This window comes from Cibotium barometz, chromosome 27, assembly GCF_041138505.1.
Source record: "Cibotium barometz isolate CiBa-2024 chromosome 27, ASM4113850v1, whole genome shotgun sequence".
NCBI lineage: Eukaryota > Viridiplantae > Streptophyta > Polypodiopsida > Cyatheales > Cibotiaceae > Cibotium > Cibotium barometz.
Genome location: NC_141072.1, coordinates 33,949,789 through 33,973,007, shown reverse-complemented (window position 1 = coordinate 33,973,007; position 23,219 = coordinate 33,949,789). Strand labels below are relative to the sequence as shown.

General features: G+C 46.8%; 1 protein-coding gene across 4 annotated transcripts in view; it reads right to left on the bottom strand.

Moving 5' to 3' along the window:
- The window catches only part of LOC147623320 (CAP-gly domain linker), a 70,610-nt gene extending 52,514 nt beyond the window's left edge, over nucleotides 1-18,096 (bottom strand). For 3 of the 4 annotated variants that reach the window (XM_086821456.1, XM_086821454.1, XM_086821457.1), the window contains exons 1-2: nucleotides 17,963-18,082; nucleotides 13,550-13,712 (exon numbers count right to left, since the gene is read on the bottom strand). In XM_086821456.1, the coding sequence (XP_086677582.1) occupies nucleotides 13,550-13,712; nucleotides 17,963-18,013 (214 nt within the window). In that variant the 5' untranslated portion in view covers nucleotides 18,014-18,082. Of the gene's footprint in view, nucleotides 1-13,549; nucleotides 13,713-17,962 lie in introns of all 4 variants that reach the window. The other variant, XM_086821455.1, reaches the window with a different exon arrangement.
- Between the last annotated feature and the right edge of the window lie 5,123 nt (nucleotides 18,097-23,219).

Below are 23,219 nucleotides of genomic sequence, written 5' to 3'. Positions count from 1 at the left end.
TCCTTGCCTGCTTGACAAGCACGTAACCTGTGCTAGTCACCCCACACCCTCGCTAACTGTGCAGGCCTTCAAGCCATGGTCCACCTAAGCACTACACCTGCGATACCTGCACACCCTCACATCGCCTGATCCACGCATGTGCACTGCCTGCATATTCCTCACCTAAGCGTTGCCCAACTGCTGCCGTAAAGCCCGCTTTGCTTGCCTGTTTGTAGCTACCCATGGGCTGCGCAGACCTGGATGCCCTTCACTATTTGGCCTAAGTGCCTTTTCTCCTCCTTCCAGCATTTGCAAGCCTGCAAACATTTTTCGATTTTTTTAAAAAATGTTTTTTTAATTTAATTGTCTCTACGCACCCTAAACCTACCACCACTCTGATTTTATTTTTTATTTTTTTGGAGAAGATACTTCTATTAAGTATGAAAAAATATATATACAAACGAGAGATTTCAAACCAAACTAGGTGGAGATCTCAACCAATCGGGTGCCTTGTGTTGCCAACAAGGTCCCATATGAGTGGAAATGAAGAATAGACCATGATCCCACTCTCATAAACTGGCCGTGCTCTCTCTCTGCGGCCCTCGAAGATCCTTGGATTCTGGCCTACGTTGCCGTAAGGGTATGGATAGTATAAAGAAGAGATCTCCAAGGAGATCACAAAGGACATGGAGGGAAAGCTCGAAGCCAAGCAGTCAGGATGGGTCGAGGTAGTGAAGAAGAACATCCGTAAAGAAGTGAGGGAGGAGACTCAAAGGGAAGAACACCAAATCATTCACACCACCATTGAGGAGGAGGAGATGAGGCATGCCCGCCGCCTCAACATTCGAGTCACAGGTATAGCCGAGACACCCGACTCCACTCCCGAGAAAGATGGACAGCTTCTATGCATGAAGCTCGGCTACAAGGAAGAGCACCCTCTCCCCTTCACCAAAGCATGGAGAGCCGGGAAAGACTCAACACGCAAGCGAGCCCTCATCCTACAGTTTGCAGGAGAGACGGAGAGGGTCACCTTCATGAGGAAGAGGGTCATACTACGGGGTTTAGAGGGAGCTCCCATTTTCTTGGATGATGATCTCACGAGGATGCAGCTTGAGCATAGGAGAACTTGCATGCCACGAGTCTTACACGCGAGGAGAGAAGGCAAGAAGGCCTTCTATCGAGATGGTCGGGTCATCATTGATGGCCGGCCCATGGATTAGCGGTTTGGGGCCTATGGGACACAGACCAGGCCACTGACAGAGATACACATAGCAGTATGGAACTGTAATGGTTCACTATGGGTGCAGCCTGGACGACTGGAGCATGTTATGGTGGGGAGAGACATCATACTTCTGACAGAGACGCATCAGAGCCCAGAGAGAGGGCTACCTCGAGTAGAGGGATTCCAGTGGGAGCCAGCATACAGGAGGACCACACGCCAGGGTACCTCGAGAGGGTCGGGGGGAGTAGCAGTCCTATTCAGACGGGAGCTACAGGGGAGACTGAGAGTGGTAGCACAAGATCCAGAGGCCAGATACATGTGGATCAGCTTACAGCTCTCACAGGACAGGGTTATATACATAGCTCTATGTTACTTTTTCTCCATCAGGATCCTCCTATGTCATTACAGAGGACATGCCACAGGAGGAGACAAGAGCCTCGCCATACACTTGTCTGTCAGAGGAGATTATGCATTATTCTACACTAGGGGAAGTATTTCTTACGGGCGACTTCAATGCCCACACACAGAGCAGACAGTGTGAGGTGTATGACTATGATGACATGGAGATCCTCCACCCTGTGGATCCAGAGGAGATAGGGGCTAGTCGGGGATCAGAGGACACTGGACCAGACAGAGGACATTATGGGGACCACTTACTAGAGTTGGGAGCCAGGCATCATCTTGTTATTTATAACGGGATGCTACAGTGGCCGGGATCAGGAGGGCTGGCATGCTTCCCACATGGGGGTCATACACGGACCGGAGGCACGGTGGTAGACTACATTATGGGGTCTTTGGAGGCATCACAGCTTGTCACCTCATTCTCCATTCCACCTCATCCTATTGGGGCAGATCATACATACTTGGCATTTTCACTAGCCGGATCACTAGTATCACCAGCCCCCCACATACCGACGCCACACACTACCATCCACTTCACACATGACATGGCAGACATGTACACTGGCAGAGTAGAGGATGGGCTCCTACTCATGGATCCCCTGGCATCTATGGATACCATTACAGCCCAGCTGGCATCACTCCTACACACGGCTGCATTACAGAGCTTCCCACATCGTGTACACTCAAGAGAGCCTGCGAGACCTGGGACTATGCCCCAGAACAGATGGTATGATGACGAGTGCAGAGCCCTATACTCACGGCTCCGCATACAGAGAGCCTTGGGAGCCATCACAGAGCAGGAGTTGAGGAGAGAGATGAGGAGACTTACTCGCCGCAAAAGGCGGTCCTTCGCAGAGATACAGGAGCTAGAGATCTTTCATTTCTTCATGAGTAGAGATAGCCCTGTCTCATGGCGGCACTTCAGAGAGCCCCGGACCCCGACACCTATTGCAGACCCACAGACATGGCACACATATGCAGAGGGTCTATACCATGTCCCACAGCAGCCACCTATACCTCAACCACAGGAGCCTCGACCTACCACAGCTAGCTTCTTTACCTACTCGATGGTACAGGAAGCTATCCGCCGCCTACAGCATGGACGGGCCGCCGACCATATGGGCCTGCAGGGTGAGCATCTCATATATGCAGTAGATTCTTTAGCTCCTTTTCTTGCACACCTGTTTAACAGGGCACTAGCAGCAGCAGAGGGTTTGCCTGCGGAGTGGACGATGCACATCATTGTGCCGATTCACAAAACAGGGGATATGCTCGATCCGAGCAACTACAGGACGGTTATGGTTGGCCACGTGCTGGCCAAACTCTATGGTGCAGTGCTGGAGCAAGAGCTTAGCTTATATGCTGAGCGAGCAGGTTTACGCTCATCAGGGCAGGCAGGCTTCAAGAGAGCTTTCTCTACCACTGACCATGTATTCACTTTGAGATGTATGATTGATCAAGCCAGAGTGAGGAAGAGAAAGCTCTATTGCTGCTTTGTGGATTTCCGCAAGGCATTTGACACAGTACCACGAGAGAGGCTCTTTCAGCGCCTGCAGTCTCTTGGCATACCAGCAGATATGACATGGGGCATCTATGCATTATATGAGCAGGTTTTTGGGCGAGTCAGATGTCTAGGAGGTATGTCCGAGACTATTGCTAGCACCATTGGTGTGAAGCAAGGATGCCCACTTTCCCCCACGCTATTTGGGTTATACATTGATGAGGTGGCTGACTTCATTACACGGGGAGGCGGAGATGGAGTTGATTTAGCAGGTACCTCAGTACATATTATGCTCTATGCTGATGATATTGTATTAGTGTCTGAGTCCCCAGGTGGTCTACAGCAGCATCTACATGCACTCGATGATTTCTGCACACAAAGGGGTCTTACTGTGAACCTTGGGAAAACCAAGGTTATGGTCTTTCATACATCGAGACAGGGCAGGAGTCAGCTGACATTCACTCTCGCAGGATGCCAGGTGGAGGTGGTGACATCATACGTGTACCTAGGGGTTACCTTCTCTGCAGCAGCCACACGCTTCACCATGGGTTCAGCAGCCAGAGCTAGATTGACACGGGGATATGCAGCATTGGCTATGCTAGAGAGACAGTGCCACCAGGCGCATTTTTAGGAGCCCCGGATGAAGGGATGGCTATTTGACACATTAGTCACACCGGCATTGATGTATGGAGCAGCAGTATGGGCGCCAGGCCTTGCTACCCATTGGTGGACACAGATAGAGAGACCACAGGCCCTCATGATGGCACGCATGATACGCAGCAAACCGTCAGTACCTCATGACATTATCCGAGCAGAGTTTGCTGCGCCTTCTATGATGGTAGAGGCCATATTTCAGATTATATGCCTGCTAGACAGATTCAGAGAGATGCCACAAGACAGATTATCACACAGAGCTTTTGAGGCATCTAGACAGTTGGCTGAGGCAGGAGACAGAGGATCATGGTATGCACAGGTCACACATTGGTTCTCACAGCATGGCCTAGACATGGATCATCTACCACCATTCCAGTATGACAGGGATGCACCACATATCCGTCTCTCTCATAGTGAGAGGAACAGAGTATTGAGACAGGATCTATGGCAGCTCTATACACGAGAGACATGGATATCGCCTACACAGCCTCTTCCACCGAAGATGCTATACTACAGAGATCACTTCATGAGTATCACTGATGATGGATTTATAGAGAGGCCTAGATACATGGAGGGCTTTTTACCACACGGCTCCCGAGTGACTATTGGTCAGCTCAGAGTTTCATCACACCGATTGGAGATTGAGACTGGCAGAGCAGCACGGATCCCCCGAGAGGAGAGGGTATGCAGATTGTGTAGAGAGGAGGTGGAGAGTGAGGAGCATTATGTATGCAGATGCAGAGCATATACAGCCATCAGAGAGAGATATCCCATTTTATTCAGAGAGCCACATTCCCTACGCCAGATCTTTGAGGCAGCAGACCAGCGCATACTGGGGAGATACATTCTAGACATACAGCGCCACAGAGAGACATAATTACAGGCTCAGACAGCTCCAGAGGGAGGGCGACAGACACAGATTACTACATTTTTTCAGAGATCCACCCCCCTCCCAGCCCCTACACGGCAGGGAATTACTCTCCAAAGAGCAGAGACACTTAGAGCCCGCAGGAGACAGAGGACACCTGGCTTTCGGACACCACGCCTATACCAGAGAGAGATGACAGAGATCAGAGCTCAGTTTCACAGAGAGGGTGCGGAGCGACTGGCTCGCTTCAGAGCACACCCAGGCATGTTCTTCAGGGAGCTGTGGACACCCCCTTCACTGATGTATACCATTTTATACCCCCAGTATGGTACAGGATGGAGCTAGCGAGGTTGCATATCATGATTGTATACTCCATGCATATAGCTTTGCATTCTCCTAGTAGTAGAGCTCCATCCCCTGCACACCCAGATTCAGCTTTTTTATTCAGTACTTTTTCGTTTTGTTGGGATGACAGAGGATACCCCATACAGGTACTCCGATTTGTCTCATATGCCGAGTTCGGTCTTTTGGAAGACGTTAATAAAATCTTTCTTTCTTTCTTTCTTTCTATGGCCTCAATGCATCTAGCCTTCTAGATGTGCCAGGCATTAATACTAGCAATAATCTCCCAAGCACTGTCCAATCTCTATGACAGCGGGGCATACCCTAAATCTAGCAAATCCTGAAGGCAACCCCGTTGAGCAACTCCTTGTCTAATCAAAATGACGTGACTCCTGTCGTCCCCCTCGTACCTAAACTAGGGACCCGATTGAGTCAACCAAATGATAGCACCAAAAGATATGTAGGCATCCTTACTAATCCTGCCAAATAGGTGTGCTATCACAGTCCAAATCCTCTATGCTTCCTTGCATTCCCATAGGCAGTGATAAACTGTCTCTGAAGCTCCTGCCCATCTCGGCAAGTTGGGCTAACACCAAGAACCGATCTCCACTGGTTGGTGGCCAGTCCACCATGTAGTGAAATCCAAAAGAATGAGGAGATTTGTGCCTTCCTATAAGAGTGCCACAGCCTCCGCCAGAAACTCCTCTGAATGTCAGAGGTATATACAAAAGGGAGATTTCAAACCAAACTAGGTGGAGATCTCAACCAATCAAGTGCCTTATGTTGCCAACAAGGTCCCATATGAGTGGAAATGAAGAATAGACCATGATCCCACTCTCATAAACTGGACCTGCTTTCTCTTTGCGGCCCTCGAAGATCCCCGGATTCTCGCCTACGTTGCCATAAGGCTATGGATAATATCACTCCAAATCCTGCAAAGGCACTGTGTCCAAGACAATAGTGCACTCTATGGCCTCAGTGTATCTAGCCTTCTAGATGTGCCACGCTATAATACTAGCAATAATCTCCCATGGACTGTCCAATCTCTATGCCAACGGGGCATATCCTAAATCTGGCAAATCCTGAAGGCAACCCCGCTGAGCAACTCCTTGTCTAATCAAAATGACGTGACTCCTGTCGTCCCCCTCGTACCTAAACTAGGGACCCGATTGAGTCAACCAAATGATAGCACCAAAAGATATGTAGGCATCCTTACTAATCCTGCCAAATAGGTGTGCTATCACAGTCCAAATCCTCTATGCTTCCTTGCATTCCCATAGGCAGTGATAAACTGTCTCTGAAGCTCCTGCCCATCTCGGCAAGTTGGGCTAACACCAAGAACCGATCTCCACTGGTTGGTGGCCAGTCCACCATGTAGTGAAATCCAAAAGAATGAGGAGATTTGTGCCTTCCTATAAGAGTGCCACAGCCTCCGCCAGAAACTCCTCTGAATGTCAGAGGTATATACAAAAGGGAGATTTCAAACCAAACTAGGTGGAGATCTCAACCAATCAAGTGCCTTATGTTGCCAACAAGGTCCCATATGAGTGGAAATGAAGAATAGACCATGATCCCACTCTCATAAACTGGACCTGCTTTCTCTTTGCGGCCCTCGAAGATCCCCGGATTCTCGCCTACGTTGCCATAAGGGTATGGATAATATCACTGCAAATCCTGCAAAGGCACTGTGTCCAAGACAATAGTGCCCTCTATGGCCTCAGTGCATCTAGCCTTCTAGATGTGCCAGGCTATATTACTAGCAATAATCTCCCATGCACTGTCCAATCTCTATGCCAACGGGGCGTATCCTAAATATGGCAAATCCTGGAGGCAAACCCGCTGAGCAACTCCTTGTCTAATCAAAATGGCGTGACTCCTGTCGTCCCCCTCATACCTAAGCTGGGGACCCGATTGAGTCAACCAAATGATAGCACCAAAAGATATGTAGGCATCCTTACTAATCCTGCCAAATAGGTGTGCTATCACAGTCCAAATCCTCTATGCTTCCTTGCATTCCCATACACATCTCGGCAAGTTGGGCTACCACCAAGAACCGATCTCCATTGGTTGGTGGCCAGTCCACCATGTAGTGAAATCCAAAAGAATGAGGAGATTTGTGCCTTCCTATAAGAGTGCCACAGCCTCTGCCAGAAACTCCTCTGAATGTCAGAGGTATGTACAAAAGGGAGATTTCAAACCAAACTAGGTGGAGATCTCAACCAATCAGGTGCCTTGTGTTGCCAACAAGGTCCCATATGAGTGGAAATGAAGAATAGACCATGATCCCACTCTCATAGACTGGACGTGCTTTCTCTCTGCCTCCGTTGCCATAAGGGTATGGATAATATCACTCCAAATCCTGCAAAGGCACTGTGTCCAAGACAATAGTGCACTCTTTGACCTTAGTGTATCTAGCCTTCTAGATGTGCCACGCTATAATACTAGCAATAATCTCCCATGCACTGTCCAATCTCTATGCCAACGGAGCGTATCCTAAATCTGGCAAATCCTGAAGGCAACCCCGTTGAGAAACTCCTTGTCTAATCAAAATGGCGTGACTCCTGTCATCCCCCTCATACCTAAGCTGGGGACCCGATTGAGTCAACCAAATGATAGCACCAAAAGATATGTAGGCATCCTTACTAATCCTGCCAAATAGGTGTGCTATCACAGTCCAAATCCTCTATGCTTCCTTGCATTCCCATAAGCAGTGATAAACTGTCTCTGAAGCTCTTGCACATCTCGACAAGTTGGGCTAACACCAAGAACCGATCTCCATTGGTTGGTGGCCAGTCCACCATGTAGTGAAATCCAAAAGAATGAGGAGATTTGTGCCTTCCTATAAGAGTGCCACAGCCTCTGCCAGAAACTCCTCTGAATGTCAGAGGTATGTACAAAAGGGAGATTTCAAACCAAACTAGGTGGAGATCTCAACCAGTCAGCTGCCTTGTGTTGCCAACAAGGTCCCATATGAGTGGAAATGAAGAATAGACCATGATCCCACTCTCAAAAATTGGACGTGCTTTCTCTCTGCGGCCCTCGAAGATCCCTAGATTCTTGCCTACGTTGCCATAAGGGTATGGATAATATCACTCCAAATCCTGCAAAGGCACTGTGTCCAAGACAATAGTGCACTCTATGACCTTAGTGTATCTAGCCTTCTAGATGTGCCACACTATAATACTAGCAATAATCTCCCATGCACTGTCCAATCTCTATGCCAACGGAGCGTATCCTAAATCTAGCTAATCCTGAAGGCAACCCCGCTGAGCAACTCCTTGTCTAATCAAAATGACGTGACTCCTGTCGTCCCCCTCATACCTAAGCTCGGGACCCGATCGACTCAACCAAATGATAAGCACCAAAAGATATGTAGGCATCCTTGCTAATCCTACCAAATAGGTGTGCTATCACAGTCCAAATCCTCTATGCTTCCTTGCATTCCCACAGGCAGTGATAAACTATCTCTGAAGCTCCTGCACATCTCGGCAAGTTGGGCTAACACCAAGAACCGATCTCCATTGGTTGGTGGCCAGTCCACCATGTAGTGAAATCCAAAAGAATGAGGAGATTTGTGCCTTCCTATAAGAGTGCCACAGCCTCCACCAGAAACTCCTCTGAATGTCAGAGGTATGTACAAAAGGGAGATTTCAAACCAAACTAGGTGGAGATCTCAACCAATCAGGTGCCTTGTGTTGCCAACAAGGTCCCATATGAGTGGAAACGAAGAATAGACCATGATCCCACTCTCATAAACTGAACGTGCTTTCTCTTTGCGGCCCTCGAAGATCCTTGGATTCTCGCCTACGTTGCCATAAGGGTATGGATAATATCACTCCAAATCCTGCAAAGGCACTGTGTCCAAGACAATAGTGCCCTCTATGGCCTCAGTGCATCTAGCCTTCTAGATGTGCCACGCTATAATACTAGCAATAATCTCCCATGCACTGTCCAATCTTTATGCCAACGGGGCGTATCCTAAATCTGGCAAATCCTGAAGGCAACCCCGCGCTGAGCAACTCCTTGTCTAATCAAAATGACGTGACTGCTGCCGTCCCCCTCATACCTAAGCTGGGGACCCGATTGAGTCAACCAAATGATAGCACCAAAGATATGTAGGCATCCTTACTAATCCTAACAAATAGGTGTGCTATCACAGTCCAAATCCTCTATGCTTCCTTGCATTCCCATAGGCAGTGATAAACTGTCTCTAAAGCTCCTGCACATCTCGGCAAGTTCGGCTAACACCAAGAACCGATCTCCACCGGTTGGTGGCCAGTCCACCATGTAGTGAAATCCAAAAGAATGAGGAGATTTGTGCCTTCCTATAAGAGTGCCACAGCCTCTGCCAAAAACTCCTCTGAATGTCAGAGGTAATACCATAGGACTCCCAATGAGGTCTAAGGGTAGGGACTCTCTGAATTTGTCCCAAGACAAGCTGCCTGGCATTCCTCACAGTGTAGCCATAGAAAGGCAATCTTTTCATCGGATTGGTGGCATCCATCCATTCCCACTCACGGGGATCCCAAGGCAAATGTATGATAGGGCGTCCACCATACAGCCAAAGGCAAGAAGCATCTATGATCATCTCTAAGGGGGGGTCAATATAAAAGTGCTTCCCTGCTCTGACAAGAACTCTGACAGGCCGAACCACTGGGCCCTCAACCATATTCCGCAGCACACATTTCTCCAACTGCCACCCATCGTGAACAGAAAAGAAAGATGGTACCTCACCCTTCCCTGGCGAGAGGAGACCCATAATCTGCAGAGGAACCCCAGTCCCTGAAAAAACCCCAAACCACAAGTGAGGAGATCCATCCAGAAAAGCCCCTGTAACCCAATGGTTGGGTATGGCTGCATCAATTTGCATAATCCTCCGACTAGCTCCCCTCCTCAAGTGCTGAGTAAGGCCAACCCTCTGATCCTCCCGCCGTGAGGCTCTTAAACCTCTTCCACTCCAGCACAGAAGGAAAAAACATCTCCCAAGCAGCCCAATGGATATGTGTGGCAGCGCCAAGAGATCTACCATGCTGATCCACAATCAAATCGTTCCACAAAATGGGTTGTCTATAAGCCTCTTCAACTAACCAAGGAGGCATATGAACTAGAAAAATTCTCATGCACTCCTAGGCCCGAAGAAGGGACCTAACCAGAGGGGAGGAGGGTGCAATAGAGAGTTGCAAGTTGCCGCTTGACTCTTGAGGCTTGCAAGTCTCAAGAGGGATGGATCATGGAACTTGGAGAGAGAGAGAGAGAGAGAGAGAGAGAGAGATGGCTTGGAAGTTGGCACAATGTAGATAGTATAGAGAGAGAGAGAGGGCTAACTTGCCACTTGGGCCTTGAGGCTTGGACAATGGAACTTGGAACTTTGGAAGCTTGAGGCTTGAGCAATGAGGCTTGAAGCTTCAAACTTGAGTGTGGATTAAAGTCCTAAAGTGTGTCTTCTCAAGTTTGGAGAAAAGTCCTAAAGTGTGCCTTCTTTTATAGTTGGAAATCTGCCCATTTCTGGCCGTTTTCTGCCCGTTTCTGGCCGTTGGAAACGTCCCCTCACCGTGTCCCCTGCCCATCCCGCGTTTCGGGAACGCGTCCCCGGGACGACTTCATGCGTCCCCACACTGCACGGCGTCCCTTGCGCGTCCCCCCCGTCCCCGGCCGTCCCCGTGTCCCCGCGTCCCCACGTCCCTAAGAGCCGTCCCCGCGTCCCCGTGTGACTCTGCATTGAGGGGGGAGTATCACTATACACTCAATGCCCACCTCCCAGCATGTATCTCACTTTGATGTATAATGCACATTTGTTAACTGTAAGGACACCAGAAATGGGTCATACCTTGGTCACCTAAGAAGAGACATGTCTTATACAAAAGACATAACTATTCATTCAAGAGTCACACCCTTTCGTCAAGGATGTGCCTCTTCATTTGTAACTTTTCAAGCCCTATTTAAGAAGGCCTTGTCAATGCAAATAACACAGTTTTTTGCTCCTTGCCTCGTGTTTACTCAAGTATTTAAATATTAAGATCTTTAATTATGTTTAATAATATTTAATTAAGCTAAAAGCTTAACAAGAGTCACACCTTCTGGTCACCCACCTTTGGTCCAAAGGGTAAACAAGGGGGGTGTATGCATTTCAGACAGTGAGCAGTTGCTTCCTTCAGTTGTAGATTCAGGCACCATTGTCCAACATAGAGCCCACTGAGTGATCATCAGGATTGGGAAAGACCATGTGGGTCACCTTGATATTTATACCCCCAAGAGGGTGGCAAGGCAGACGGAGTTCTGGATACAGTTGTTGCATGAGCTTCTTCAGGCAGATTTCTAGTGGTTGGGAGAGAACTTCAACATGTTAGAGGACCCAGAGCACAGTCAGGGATGCGAATTGAACACTATTTCTAGGGCCAAACTCTCCCTAGGAGGAGTTGATAGGAGGGTGGAGTTTTGATATCATGCCCGAGCATCTTCCTGGACTCAGGCAAGAGACAAGGTTACTAGAGACTTTTTGGGTAGTCAGGCCCCCACCATCGTAGAGAGAGAGTCCGTGGGCTGAGGAGTTAGGCCCACCATTGTAGAGACAGCATCCGCATGCTACGGAGTTCAGCTGGTACCATTGAGTCAGACCCACCCTAGGTTCAGGCCATTGCCACAGATTTCAACAAAGGACTTCTCTCGGCCAGGTCCCCTCACCGCCCAGATTGAGGCAGCCAAAGAGAGAGTTTGGCAGCACACACAGTACCTAGTTTACAGAGTTTCTTGATCTCCCATTTCTCGCTCAACAAGATGAGCAAGGCTCTTCGGGGCCTACCTTGCGGCAAGTGCCTTGGCAAGGATGGTGTTCTGGTTTCTTTTTTTTCTTCACTGGGATCTCATTTCTGGGCAGCCCTCAATGAGATCATGCTCTCTGGCCACATGCCGGAGCAGTTGTCGGAGGGGCTTATTCTCATATGCTTCCCAAGGAGGGGTGATGATTTGGAGGTTCAGCCATGGCGGTTCGGCAATGGCATCCCATCACCCTCCTTCGACACACCTACAAAATCCTCGCCAAAGCCATCAGCCACCGCCTCCAATCTCACCTTCCCGACTTGATCCATGGCACCCAAACCAGGTTGATTCAGGATAGGGGGCATTCTCCAGAGCATGCCTAGGACAGGTGCAGCGGATGTTCAAGAACTTTCTTTGGGCAGAGATTGGCAGTCGACCCGCGTGGGCCAAGGTAGCCTGGAGAGTAATTATCCAGCCGCTTATCATAGCGGTTGGGCATCATTGATCTAGCTATTCAAAGCAGAACCCAGTTGGACAAGCTTGCCATCTGAGGCCGTCAGCCAGGGGGAGAGCCGTGGAAGGCTTTTCTTCTCGCGTGGATTTAGGCCCGCACCCCTTTCTTGGTGGCCCATGGACCCCTAGTGTGCCGGTGGATCGGAGGCCCATCTCGGTGGTCTCAGTTCCTCCTTTAAGGACCACTTTGCAGCCAGTTTGATCAGAGCTTGGGGTCACCTCAAGCCTACCCTCTCCCAGGTGTCTCTGACCACAGATGAGGAGAGACTCTGCTAACCCTTGATCTGGAACCCCCTCTTTAGGATGCCCAGTGGCCACCCCTTGGGTGTTTGCTCCCACATTATTGCTTGGGAGGCCCTCTACATTGGTCCCGCTCAATCTTTGGGAAAGTGGCCCAGTTTCAGGAGACTCCCCCCGAGGCACAGGGCAAAGATAAGATTACCCTCCCCATCAACTCAGCCATCCACCCCGCCCTCTAGGAGCCCCCCCCACAATGCCTCAAAGCCTTCACTCGTCATGATATCCCCCTAGCAGCCTTCAATTCAGATGAGGGAGCTGCACTCATTTTTGCAGTTGGTCCCAAGGATTTCTAACCCTCTCCCCCGCTGAGGACTTCAGCAATGGCTCACTTCAGTGGGTAAGGGGCAGTAGCCTGGGTGACTGAGCCCAACTCTCTTCTGTGAGGAGGCAGCAGGAGGGCAGGCTCTCCAACTGTCCTATTGCAGGATAGATGCACTTCCTTCTCCCGACCTGTCTTCAAAGACTTGATCTCCATGCACTTGTCTCAGAGATGGGAGATCAGCGGCAGAATTTCTGCATAGCATATATGACGGACCTGATGCAGTGAGGCCATCGAGGGCATTCTCATACGCACACGCACCCACCCCACCCCCCCACCAACCCCAACAAGCTGAGTCCATCCGCTTCATTTGGATTGATATCATTCATACCCTCCGCAGCCAGTGGGGGAAGCTTCAGGGAGGATCAGATGGCATGCATAGGCCGCGAGAGGCATTTTTGGACATTTGGTGCTAGAGTCCCTTTCTTACTCTGCTGATAGGGACGGCGAGGTCACTTCGCATTACATGCCTCCTGTATATCAATTTCTGGTTCCATGTGACTATGGATACAAGTCATGGTCCCTTACCAACACCTTTTCTGCATATTAAAGGCAATGGTAATGCTTGGTGATTCCTACCCCAATGATCTCAAACTGTTAACTCCTGATGTGCAAGCAGCTTGAAGACTATCCCAGCAGAATACAAAGAAAAGAAGTTAAAACAGTAGAAGATACAAACAAATTCCAACTGACCTGATAGTATTGTCAGGGATTGAAAGCGGTTCTCCTGTAGGATGGTAGTGGCTTTACAGCTCTCTTCCTCCCCAGTAAAACTCTTCACAACTTCGGCATTCCTCAAAATTTTCGATTCTATTTCCTTCGTCTTTCGAATATGCATGTCAAGCTCCTCGTTAATCTGCATGAAAAGACACTAGCAGACTGTTACAAACTCCATAGGTTTTCCAAAAAAGAGCAAAACGAGGCCATGAGAGAGTAGTAAACTTGGGAAGCCATCACAGAAGTGGGGTCCCATGTGAAGACCTTGGTCCGGAGGTGCCTAGGTTCAGATCAAGCTTTTTCTTTGATTTGCCCGTCTAGAATGCCTTTGTTACAAAGTAACCTCATCATGTGTGCTTGACAAGGCCATTTAAGAAACATAACCTTCCCATAGGTCAAGGCATTTGACACCGCAGCAACAGTTACAATTTCATGTGTGCTTGACAAGGCCTTTAAGGAAACATAACCTTCCCATAGGTCAAGGCATTTGACATCACAGAAACAGTTACAATTTCATGAAAGCTTCACGTGCTATCAAGATAGCAGTTCCATCATCTACATTGGTAGGTAGGTTGTAGCGTTTTAATTGTTTGCATAGAAGTTACCACTTTGAGTCAAATCATCTATCCATAGATGATAGTATGCAGATGAGAATTGGAACCATCCCTCGACACACACCCCCCACCACCACCACCGCAACACACACACATACACATAACCTTCACAATTCAAAGGATTTGAACTAACCAATAGGACCCCATCCCCAACAATGATGACCACCCTTTTTAAAGAAACAAAAAGTAGACGCTTAATATATCTTTCTTTCTTTCTCTCTCCTTCACAAGAGACATAGTGAAGGCTACATGCAGGCTTCAGAACGGCCGATCACAGGATCACGAGGGGCTTATGGCTGAGCACCTCTATGCAAGAGACACCCTAGCACCCCTCCTAGCCCATATGTTTGATAGGGCCCTCTCAGAGGGCTTTCCCCCACCTGGTCATCACACATTATTGTGCCTATCCATAAGGCAGGAGACCCCATGGATCCTAATAACTACAGAACCATCATGATCGACCATATCTTGGCAAAGCTCTATGGATCTATACTTGGAGTGTGAGCTTAGCACACTGGCAGAGAGAGAGCAAAGGGCAGGCAGGATTCAGGACTTTCTCCGCACTCGATCACATATTCATGCTTCGGGCTATCATCGAGTAGGCCAAGGGAGATGGTCCCCGAGTATAATGCTGCTTTGTGGACTTTTGCAAAGCTTTTGATACAGTGCCTTGGGCCCGTCTCCTACAGCTTAGAGCATCTTGGGGTCCCGTCTGACATGATCTGGGCTATCATTGCCTTATATGAGTCAGTTATTGGCAAGGTGAGATGCCCAAGAGGACTATCTCAGGAGGTCTCTAGCACCGTCAGAGAGAAACAAGGATGCCCACTATCTCCGATCTCAGATTTCATTGATAGAACCGGAGGCTGAGGAGCTTTCCTAGGAGGTATTCTTGTTTCCATCCTTTTATATGTTGATGACATTGATGATTGTACTCATTGTGGATTCTGAGGAGGGGCTATAGAAGCACATGGATACTTTAAAAGATTTTTGCAGACAGAGGAGGCTCTCAGTCAACCTTGGCAAAAACAAGGTTATGGTATTCCACACTATACAGAGATCACTTGCATGGGTAGCTAGGTTGAGGTTTAGACTTGGATCTTCTACACTTCTCTATGAGACAGGCAGCAAAGGAGGATAGACTCACTAGAGGATATGCAGCTCTAGCCTTATTGGAGAGGCAGTGTTTCCAAGCACATTTGCAAGAGCCAAGGACGAAGGGTTGGCTTTTTGACACCCTAGTCACCCCTGCACTTATCCCTACAAGACTTCTGTTTGCAAAGGGCCTTGTCAGTTAACCTTGGGAAGACCAAGGTCATGGTCTTCTATACTTTCCCTAGAGTGAGAAAACATACAGAGATCACCTTCATGGGCAGTCGGGCGGTGGTAGCAGATCATATGTCTACTTGGGGGTCACTTTCATGAGCTCTGGCAGCCGCTTCTTCATGAGACAGGCATCACGGGACTGATTGACTAGGGGATACACTGCACTTGCCCTCCTAGAAAGACAATGCCACCAAACACACTTCCACAAGTCCTGGACGAAGGGCTGGCTTTTTGACACACTAGCAACTCCGACGATGATGTTATGCATCCCCATTCTGGGCACCAGGTTTATCAGCAGGCAGATTGGTAAAGCATAGAGAATCCACATATTTTCATGCTATCCAGATTGATATGCAGCAAACCATCTGTCCCTCACCATATCATTCGAGCACAATTTGCTAAGACTGTTACATACATACAAAAGATACTGGCAATGGATTCGTCACAGCTACCATGCCTAGCACTACAGTCTTCTCGGGCGATAGTGGAGAGAGGGGTGCATCCATCCTGGTATGCTTCTGACTTCACATGGTTCACAACAGACGGGCTACACATGAGCCAATTAACCCCATTTCAGTATGACCCAGACTCCCCCTACACCAAGATGACACATGTGGATAGGAACCGGGTAATTCAATATGACTTGCTACAGTTACACATTCAAGATACATGGATTACCCCTACCATCCAAGATGATGTACTACAATGGCCATATTCTGAGGCTTACAAAGGATGAATTCATACAGAGGCCAGGGTACCTGGATTGTTTTATGTCACATCCCATGAGGATAGCACTAGGTCAGCTCTCAGGGTCTCATCCCATAGGCTCAAAATTGAGATTGGCAAAGCAGCAGGGATCCCTATAGAGAGCAGACTCTGTAGATTGTGCGGCGTGCCATGGAGGAGTAGAGTCTGAGGAGTATTATATTTGTCAGTGCCTAGTGTATTATGAGATCAAGGGGAGATTCCATGAGGGGTTTGGGCCATTCTCTTGGGTAATGGAGTGACCATATCAGCATTGTCTCAGACTCTTCCTGTTGGAGATCCGACGACACAAAGAGTTACTATTCAGAGATCCTCGACCCTAGCACCACTCTCAATCTACCATCACCAATTTTTTCCACCTACTCAGGAGGAAGACACTCAAATCGATGAGGCCACCACAATAGCAACAGGGGACCCACCATCTCACCCATCGACTGGAATTACCCTACGTCGTGCCACCGCACTTCGGAGACCCAGATGGCCTCACCCTTCTGGACCTCGAACACCCCAGGCTCACCGGCTCCAGATTGATGAGATCCTCGCCCGCCACCGAGCATCTGTAGCTGCTACCTCGTCCCAGCTTCTCCTCAGCCCTGCAGATCTAGGGGCACTCCTCACCCCCTCGCCGATGCTGGTGGACATCTTTATGGGCCCCTACCACACATCAATGGATAGCTCCCTCTCCACACTCACACCCCCATATCCTCTACACCCCACTTTGTATCCACGATGATGAGGATGGTGATCCTCCATGATGAGGAGGATGATGAGGATCCATACATATCTACATTTACCTAGGGACTAGTGTTAGTTTTTTTTGTTGTGTTGTCTTTTTTTTCCATGATGAGATTCCATGGACACATTGTATGCCTTTTGTCTCATAGACCGTTGGGTCTTTTGCAAGACGTTAATATATTTTCTTCTTCTTCTTCTTCTTCTCTCTCTCTCTCGACACACGCACACACACATATATATAGGGGGGAATGCAGGGTGCACACGTGCATGTGTACATGTGTATGTGTGGACTTCAGGCCTTTTGAATTGCTCTCCACCCTAGTCGACAAGCAAACCTACTTGAAATATTTGCTTGGGGCTTTTTCTAGCCTTTTGCTCCAACCAATAAAGCAGGCCATTCAAGGTCTAGTGAAGATATCTTTTGAACGCATTCTCAAACCCTAAAATCCATCATGTGAACTGTCTTCCTTGAGCAGCTTGCATCATCTTTTTTGCAATAAATACGTTTGAAACTCGCATTTAGACTGTTGGCTACCTGACAGCATGCCCGTTGGAGGAGACCCTTGCAAGAGGGGAGGACACCTATGATCAGAGGTCCCTGCTAATAAAATGAGGTTTCCAAAGCCAAAGAAATGTGTAACCTGCTTATTACACAACATTACACACTTACGTTGTTCAAGTTTTGTGCTGCAAAAATGCAAGTTCATCTACACTAGAGAGTGTTTGTGGTTGTTTTTGTGTTTTTAAAACCCTAGATTTGGAATAAATGCAGAGAACTCTGGAAAAAACCCAAAATCTCGGATGGAAGGGAAACCCTAAGCGTACCCTAAACTTAAAAAGAGGATGGAATCCTTAACGAAGAGCTTGAAAAAAAAGCCCTAGATTGTGAAGAAACAGCTCATGGAAACCTTAAATTCAGAGCTCTTTGTAAAAAGCCAAGATTGCCTACCGCATCCAGCTCCTGCTTGAGGTGCGTGATCTCCAACAAGATGCCTTCCATCAGAGCCAGGGTTTAGCGCAGAGGCTCTTCAAGGTGGTAAGCCTCTCTTCATGTTGTCATAATAAGGGTGGCCATGATATTTTCAAGGGTCAAAATTTATACATTTCGTTGTAGTTTCGGCATTTGTTTAATTTTTAATGCTAAATCTAGATTACTTTTGAGAATTACCTTTATTTTGATCTGGTTGAAAGAAGTATTAATATGTACTTGGTAGTTTACAAAATCCACCTAAATTATCTTTTACTATTTGGCCTTTAGTGGTCCAATGTCATATACTAGGTCTTGTTGGGTGTCTAGCTATTGAGCCCTAGTAGCTTCTCATTAAGGGCCCTTACAACAGTTACAATTAGAGGGTGCATCAATTTTTTTTTTAATTCCCCCCCCTCCCCATAGATGAACTACCTCTTTGCTCCAATGTCGATTCAATGAAAATAATATTATAAAAAGAGCCTTTTTTTTAAATTAAAAAAAATTACGCAACTAATTCCTAGTTGATGAGAGGACTCCTCTCATGGCCCCACATGCCCTTTTACAAACACCACACCCAACACACACCCGCGGGCAACATTACAAGGCAGCATCATTCAGGGTAGCCAAGAGGGTTTGAACCCATAACCTCGGGCATATCAACCAAACACCTTTACACAACTGAGCTACCACCCACCTGAGCTACCACCCGATGATTTTTAAAAAAGAGCCATGTCCCCTAGATCTTTTTAACTATGTTGCCTCACATGAAATACAGCAGGCTCCCTATTATGCTTAGCCTCCATAAATGAAAGAGCTACTTTTTATTGATGCAAGATGGAGAGAAGAAATAGCTTATCTCTAAGCCCTTTGTGCCTAAATTGTCCACCACAAAAGCTAATCAAGGTCTTGCCCCAAGTCTCGTAATGATGTACTTCATTATTATACTTGTAATGTATTTCAACACACGCATGTTTGCTCCACCATGCCAAATGCCTATTATTATAACTCTACAATATGCTTTTGTTGAGAGATAAGGATAGAGTCCATGTAAAAGGATACAATGTTATTTAATTGTTGATAGCTTCCATGCAACAGGATACAATTACACAAGTAGGTATGCAAGCAGCACTCACATGAGATAAAATCTTTCATAGAAGCAGAAGATTTTAACTCAAATTAAATAGTTAAAGACAAGATAATAGTGTTGCATTACTAATGTGAAATAATAAATGGTTATTGTATGGATGGTTACAGTGTGACTATGTTAATAACATGTATAATAGCATATAGAAGCTAGGGTGTAATAGATAGTAAGAAAATAACTAGTGTATGGATGGTTGTAGAGTGACTATGTAAATAGCATGTGTGGAATACATTCCACCCAAGCATCCATCCTTGTGTGTTAGGTATAAACTAGATTGATATGATCGTCTTCAAGGATGGACATCAATCTTGTCTATCCATCATATGGGTTTGGTTTTCTAAAAAAGCAGATAAAAAAATAGATAAGATTAAGACCAAACTTTGTTATATCTATTTTAAGTTATTGAAAAGCCAAAGTATTACAATCTTTAAGCAAGCTTGCTTGGTCTATCATTTGCTCGGTTATGGTCCATCCTTGTAAAATTGTTTGAGAAGATATCACACAATCCTCACTATGCTTAACATAATGATGACACTTTTGCCCTCACTATGGTTAACATAATGATGACACTTTCATTACTCATACTACCAAAAACCAACAAACCCAATTTGCCTTCAATTTGCAAGAATCCCATAGCTAGTTTAGATCTTTCACAACATAGGGTATCTCTATATTTATCAAAGAGATTTTAGCTAGGCCTCTTTTCTCAAAGAGCTTGATGAAGTTTCCATTAATCTCTATTATTGATTCATTTATTACCTTGGTATCATAGATTGGGTCAACAAAGGGATCAGGGACTACCAACAACTCAATGTCATGCATAAACTCAATCTCTATGTGTTAGATACCCGTAACGCCGCTACGGGCGTTACCATAGGAGGGGATGGCCTCTGGCTCACCACCCAGCCATAGAGGAAGAATGAGGATTGCCCCTCATCCCCCAAGCTATATAGTGTGTGGCCTGCCGTCCACACTAGCCTGGCCGCCCATGACTCCGCATGGGCGTCCTCTCCCACTGAACCCCGGACATGGCCATCCGGTCTGCCGTCGGTCACACAGGCGTTACATCCTACGTGACATTACCCCCCCCCTTAAGAAGAGTTTTCGTCCTCGAAAACAAACTGGGGAAACCTTTTGGAAATTGCACTACGGCATTCCCACGTTGCCACCTCCTCATCCCTATCTGTCCATTTAACAAGTACCTCCTTGTACACTTTATGTCGAGTTTGTCTGTCACGATACTCTAGAATCTTTTCAAGTTCATGTGGTATCTTTGGTGGCTCTATCAAGTCCACCAAAATCTCTGGAGAAACTGCGTTCTCTAACCCGTAATCTGATTTCTTCAGTTTATTGACATGGAAGATAGGATGGACTTGAGAACTCTCCGGTAACTCAAGTTTATATGCTACGTCCCCAATCTTCTTAAGGATTTTAAAAGGACCACAATATCTCGGAGAAAGTTTATCACACTTTCCCGTTTTCATGGTTTCTGACTGCGCAGGAACCTTGAGGAATACAAAGTCACCTTCTGCAAAGGTCACCTTTCTACGTCCTTTGTCCACATAAGTTTTAGCGCGATCCTGAGCGCTACGAATGCTCTCACGTGCGGCTCTGAGCATATCATTCATATCTTCAAGGAAATCCTTGACAGATTGAATCTTCTCCTTTTCTAGGCCTACAGCCATCAGAGATCTCGGCTGGAATCCATACATTAACATGAATGGTGTAAATCCAGTCATTGAGTGTTTGGAGCTGTTATAGGCAAACTCCAATAAGGGCAAGTACTCTTCCCAATTAGATTGCTTCTTACTAACATAAGAACGCAACATATCCTCTAGAATTTAGTTAACTCTTTCAGTTTGACCATCAAACTCTGGATGATCTATCGTACTCATACTCAGAGTAGTATCCAACTTTTTGAAGACTTTCCTCCAAAAATGACTGTTGAACTTTCTATCTCTATCCGACACTATATCTGCGGGCAGGCCATATAGCTTGTAGAGATGTTCAATAAAGAGTTTTGCCAACTTTGGCATTTTAACAGTTTTTTTCGTGGCGATAAACTTTGCCATTTTAGTTAACCTGTCCACTACCACCCACACCGAGTCATTCCCTCGACTCGTCTTGGATAAACCGGTAATGAAATCCATGGAAATGCTTTCCCATTTCCCTTGAGGAATCTCCAACGGATGGAGTAGTCCTCCAACCTTAAGACGTTCATCATGTTTATTGACCTGGCACTTACTGCATTTCGGCACATAAGTCTGGACGTCCTTAAACAAACTAGGCCAATAAAACTATCTTTTTACTAGTGCATAGGTCTTTTGAATCCCAGGATGACCCGCACTTGGACTATCATGACTTTTTTTAAGAATTTGGGCCCGAAAGTCACCAATAGTTGGTACACATACTTTACCCTTGTAGAGTAAGTACCCGTCGTCAATGTAGTAATTAGCATATTTCTCCCCCCGACGAAGTTTATCACTCCCCTTTGAAGCCGTGGCAGTCAAAGGTGATGAAGGGTCTACGTCAGAGCTCTTCGGCTCCAAACTATACCCAGAAGACACGGCTAGTCTCTTCGGAGACTAACTCTCGCTTCCCTTTCCGTTGCACCTTCGGCCAGTCTCTCCGGACTAGCAATATGTGCCAACGAGGGAGGTGGTCACGTCTGTGAAGAAGTGCGTACGCGTACAGCGCGCCAGACCTCTGTAAAAGATGGATCGTGCTCACATAAACCACGCAGGGACTCCAAGAAATCATTCTTGAAGACTGTGAAACTAAGTTCATTAATATGTGGCATGCGACTAAGTGCATCTGCCACCACGTTATACTTACCTTTCTAGTAACGTATCTGAAGGTCAAACTCCTGTAGAATCTCCGCCCACCGAGCTTTTCTACCCTTCAGTTCATTTTGACTTGAAAGCCATTTCAGACTTTCATGGTCCGTCCGGACCTCAAAAGTAGCACCATATAAATAGTGTCTCCACTTTTTCAGTGCATGCTATCGCTAGTAACTCTCGCTCGTAAGCCGAGTAGTTACGCTACGCACGATCTAACTTTTTACTCTCAAATGCAATTGGGCGTCCCCTTTGCATAAGTACGGCCCCAATGGCCTCATTACTAGCGTCTGTTTCCAAAACAAACGGCTCATTTGGATCGACAATAGTCAAAATAGGTGCAGCTGCTACGGTCACCTTGAGCTTATCAAAGCTTTTCTGTTGGGCGTCCCCCCAACTAATGTTTTTAGTTTTTGACCGTAACTGGTTAGTCAACGGGACTGCGATCTTCGCGTAGTCCTTTACATACTGTCGGTAGAACCCCGACATGCCAAGAAAAATCTGCAGTTCCTCGAGATTCTTCGGCACTGGCCATTTAAGAATAGCCTCTACTTTTTCTGGCTCCATCCGCGTACCATCGGCGGATATAATATGGCCAAGGTAGTGAATTTCTGTTTCAAAAAATTCACATTTGCTCTTCTTTGCAAATAGTTTGTGCTCTCGCAACAACTCGAACACTAGACGCAAATGCTCTATGTGTTCTTTCTGTGTCTTACTGTACACAAGAATATCATCTAGGAAAACTACTACAAATTTTCCCAGATATGGACGTTAAATTCTGTCCATCAGCGTCATAAACGTCGCTGGAGCATTGGTTAGCCCAAATGGCATAACCAAAAACTCAAAATGCCTGAAACGGGTCCTAAATGCTGTCTTCGCAACATCTTCTTGTTTAATTCTAACCTGATGATATCCTGATCTCAGGTCTATTTTTGTGAAGTATCTCGATCCATAGAGTTGATCAAACAACTCATCCATGCGTGGCATTGGATACTTGTTCTTAATCGTTATCTGATTAAGAGCCCTATAGTCTATGCACATCCGCATAGATCCGTCTTTCTTCTTTACTAGAAGAATAGGCGATGCCCATGGACTTGAACTAGGCCGAATAAAGCCTTTGTTCAAATATTCCGTCAATTGTTTTTCCACCTCCTATGCCTCGGAGTGGCTTAATCTATAAGCAGGTTTGCTTATAGGTTTTGATCCTGGCATAACTTCGATGCCATGGTCTACTTCTCTAGATGGTGATAAACCA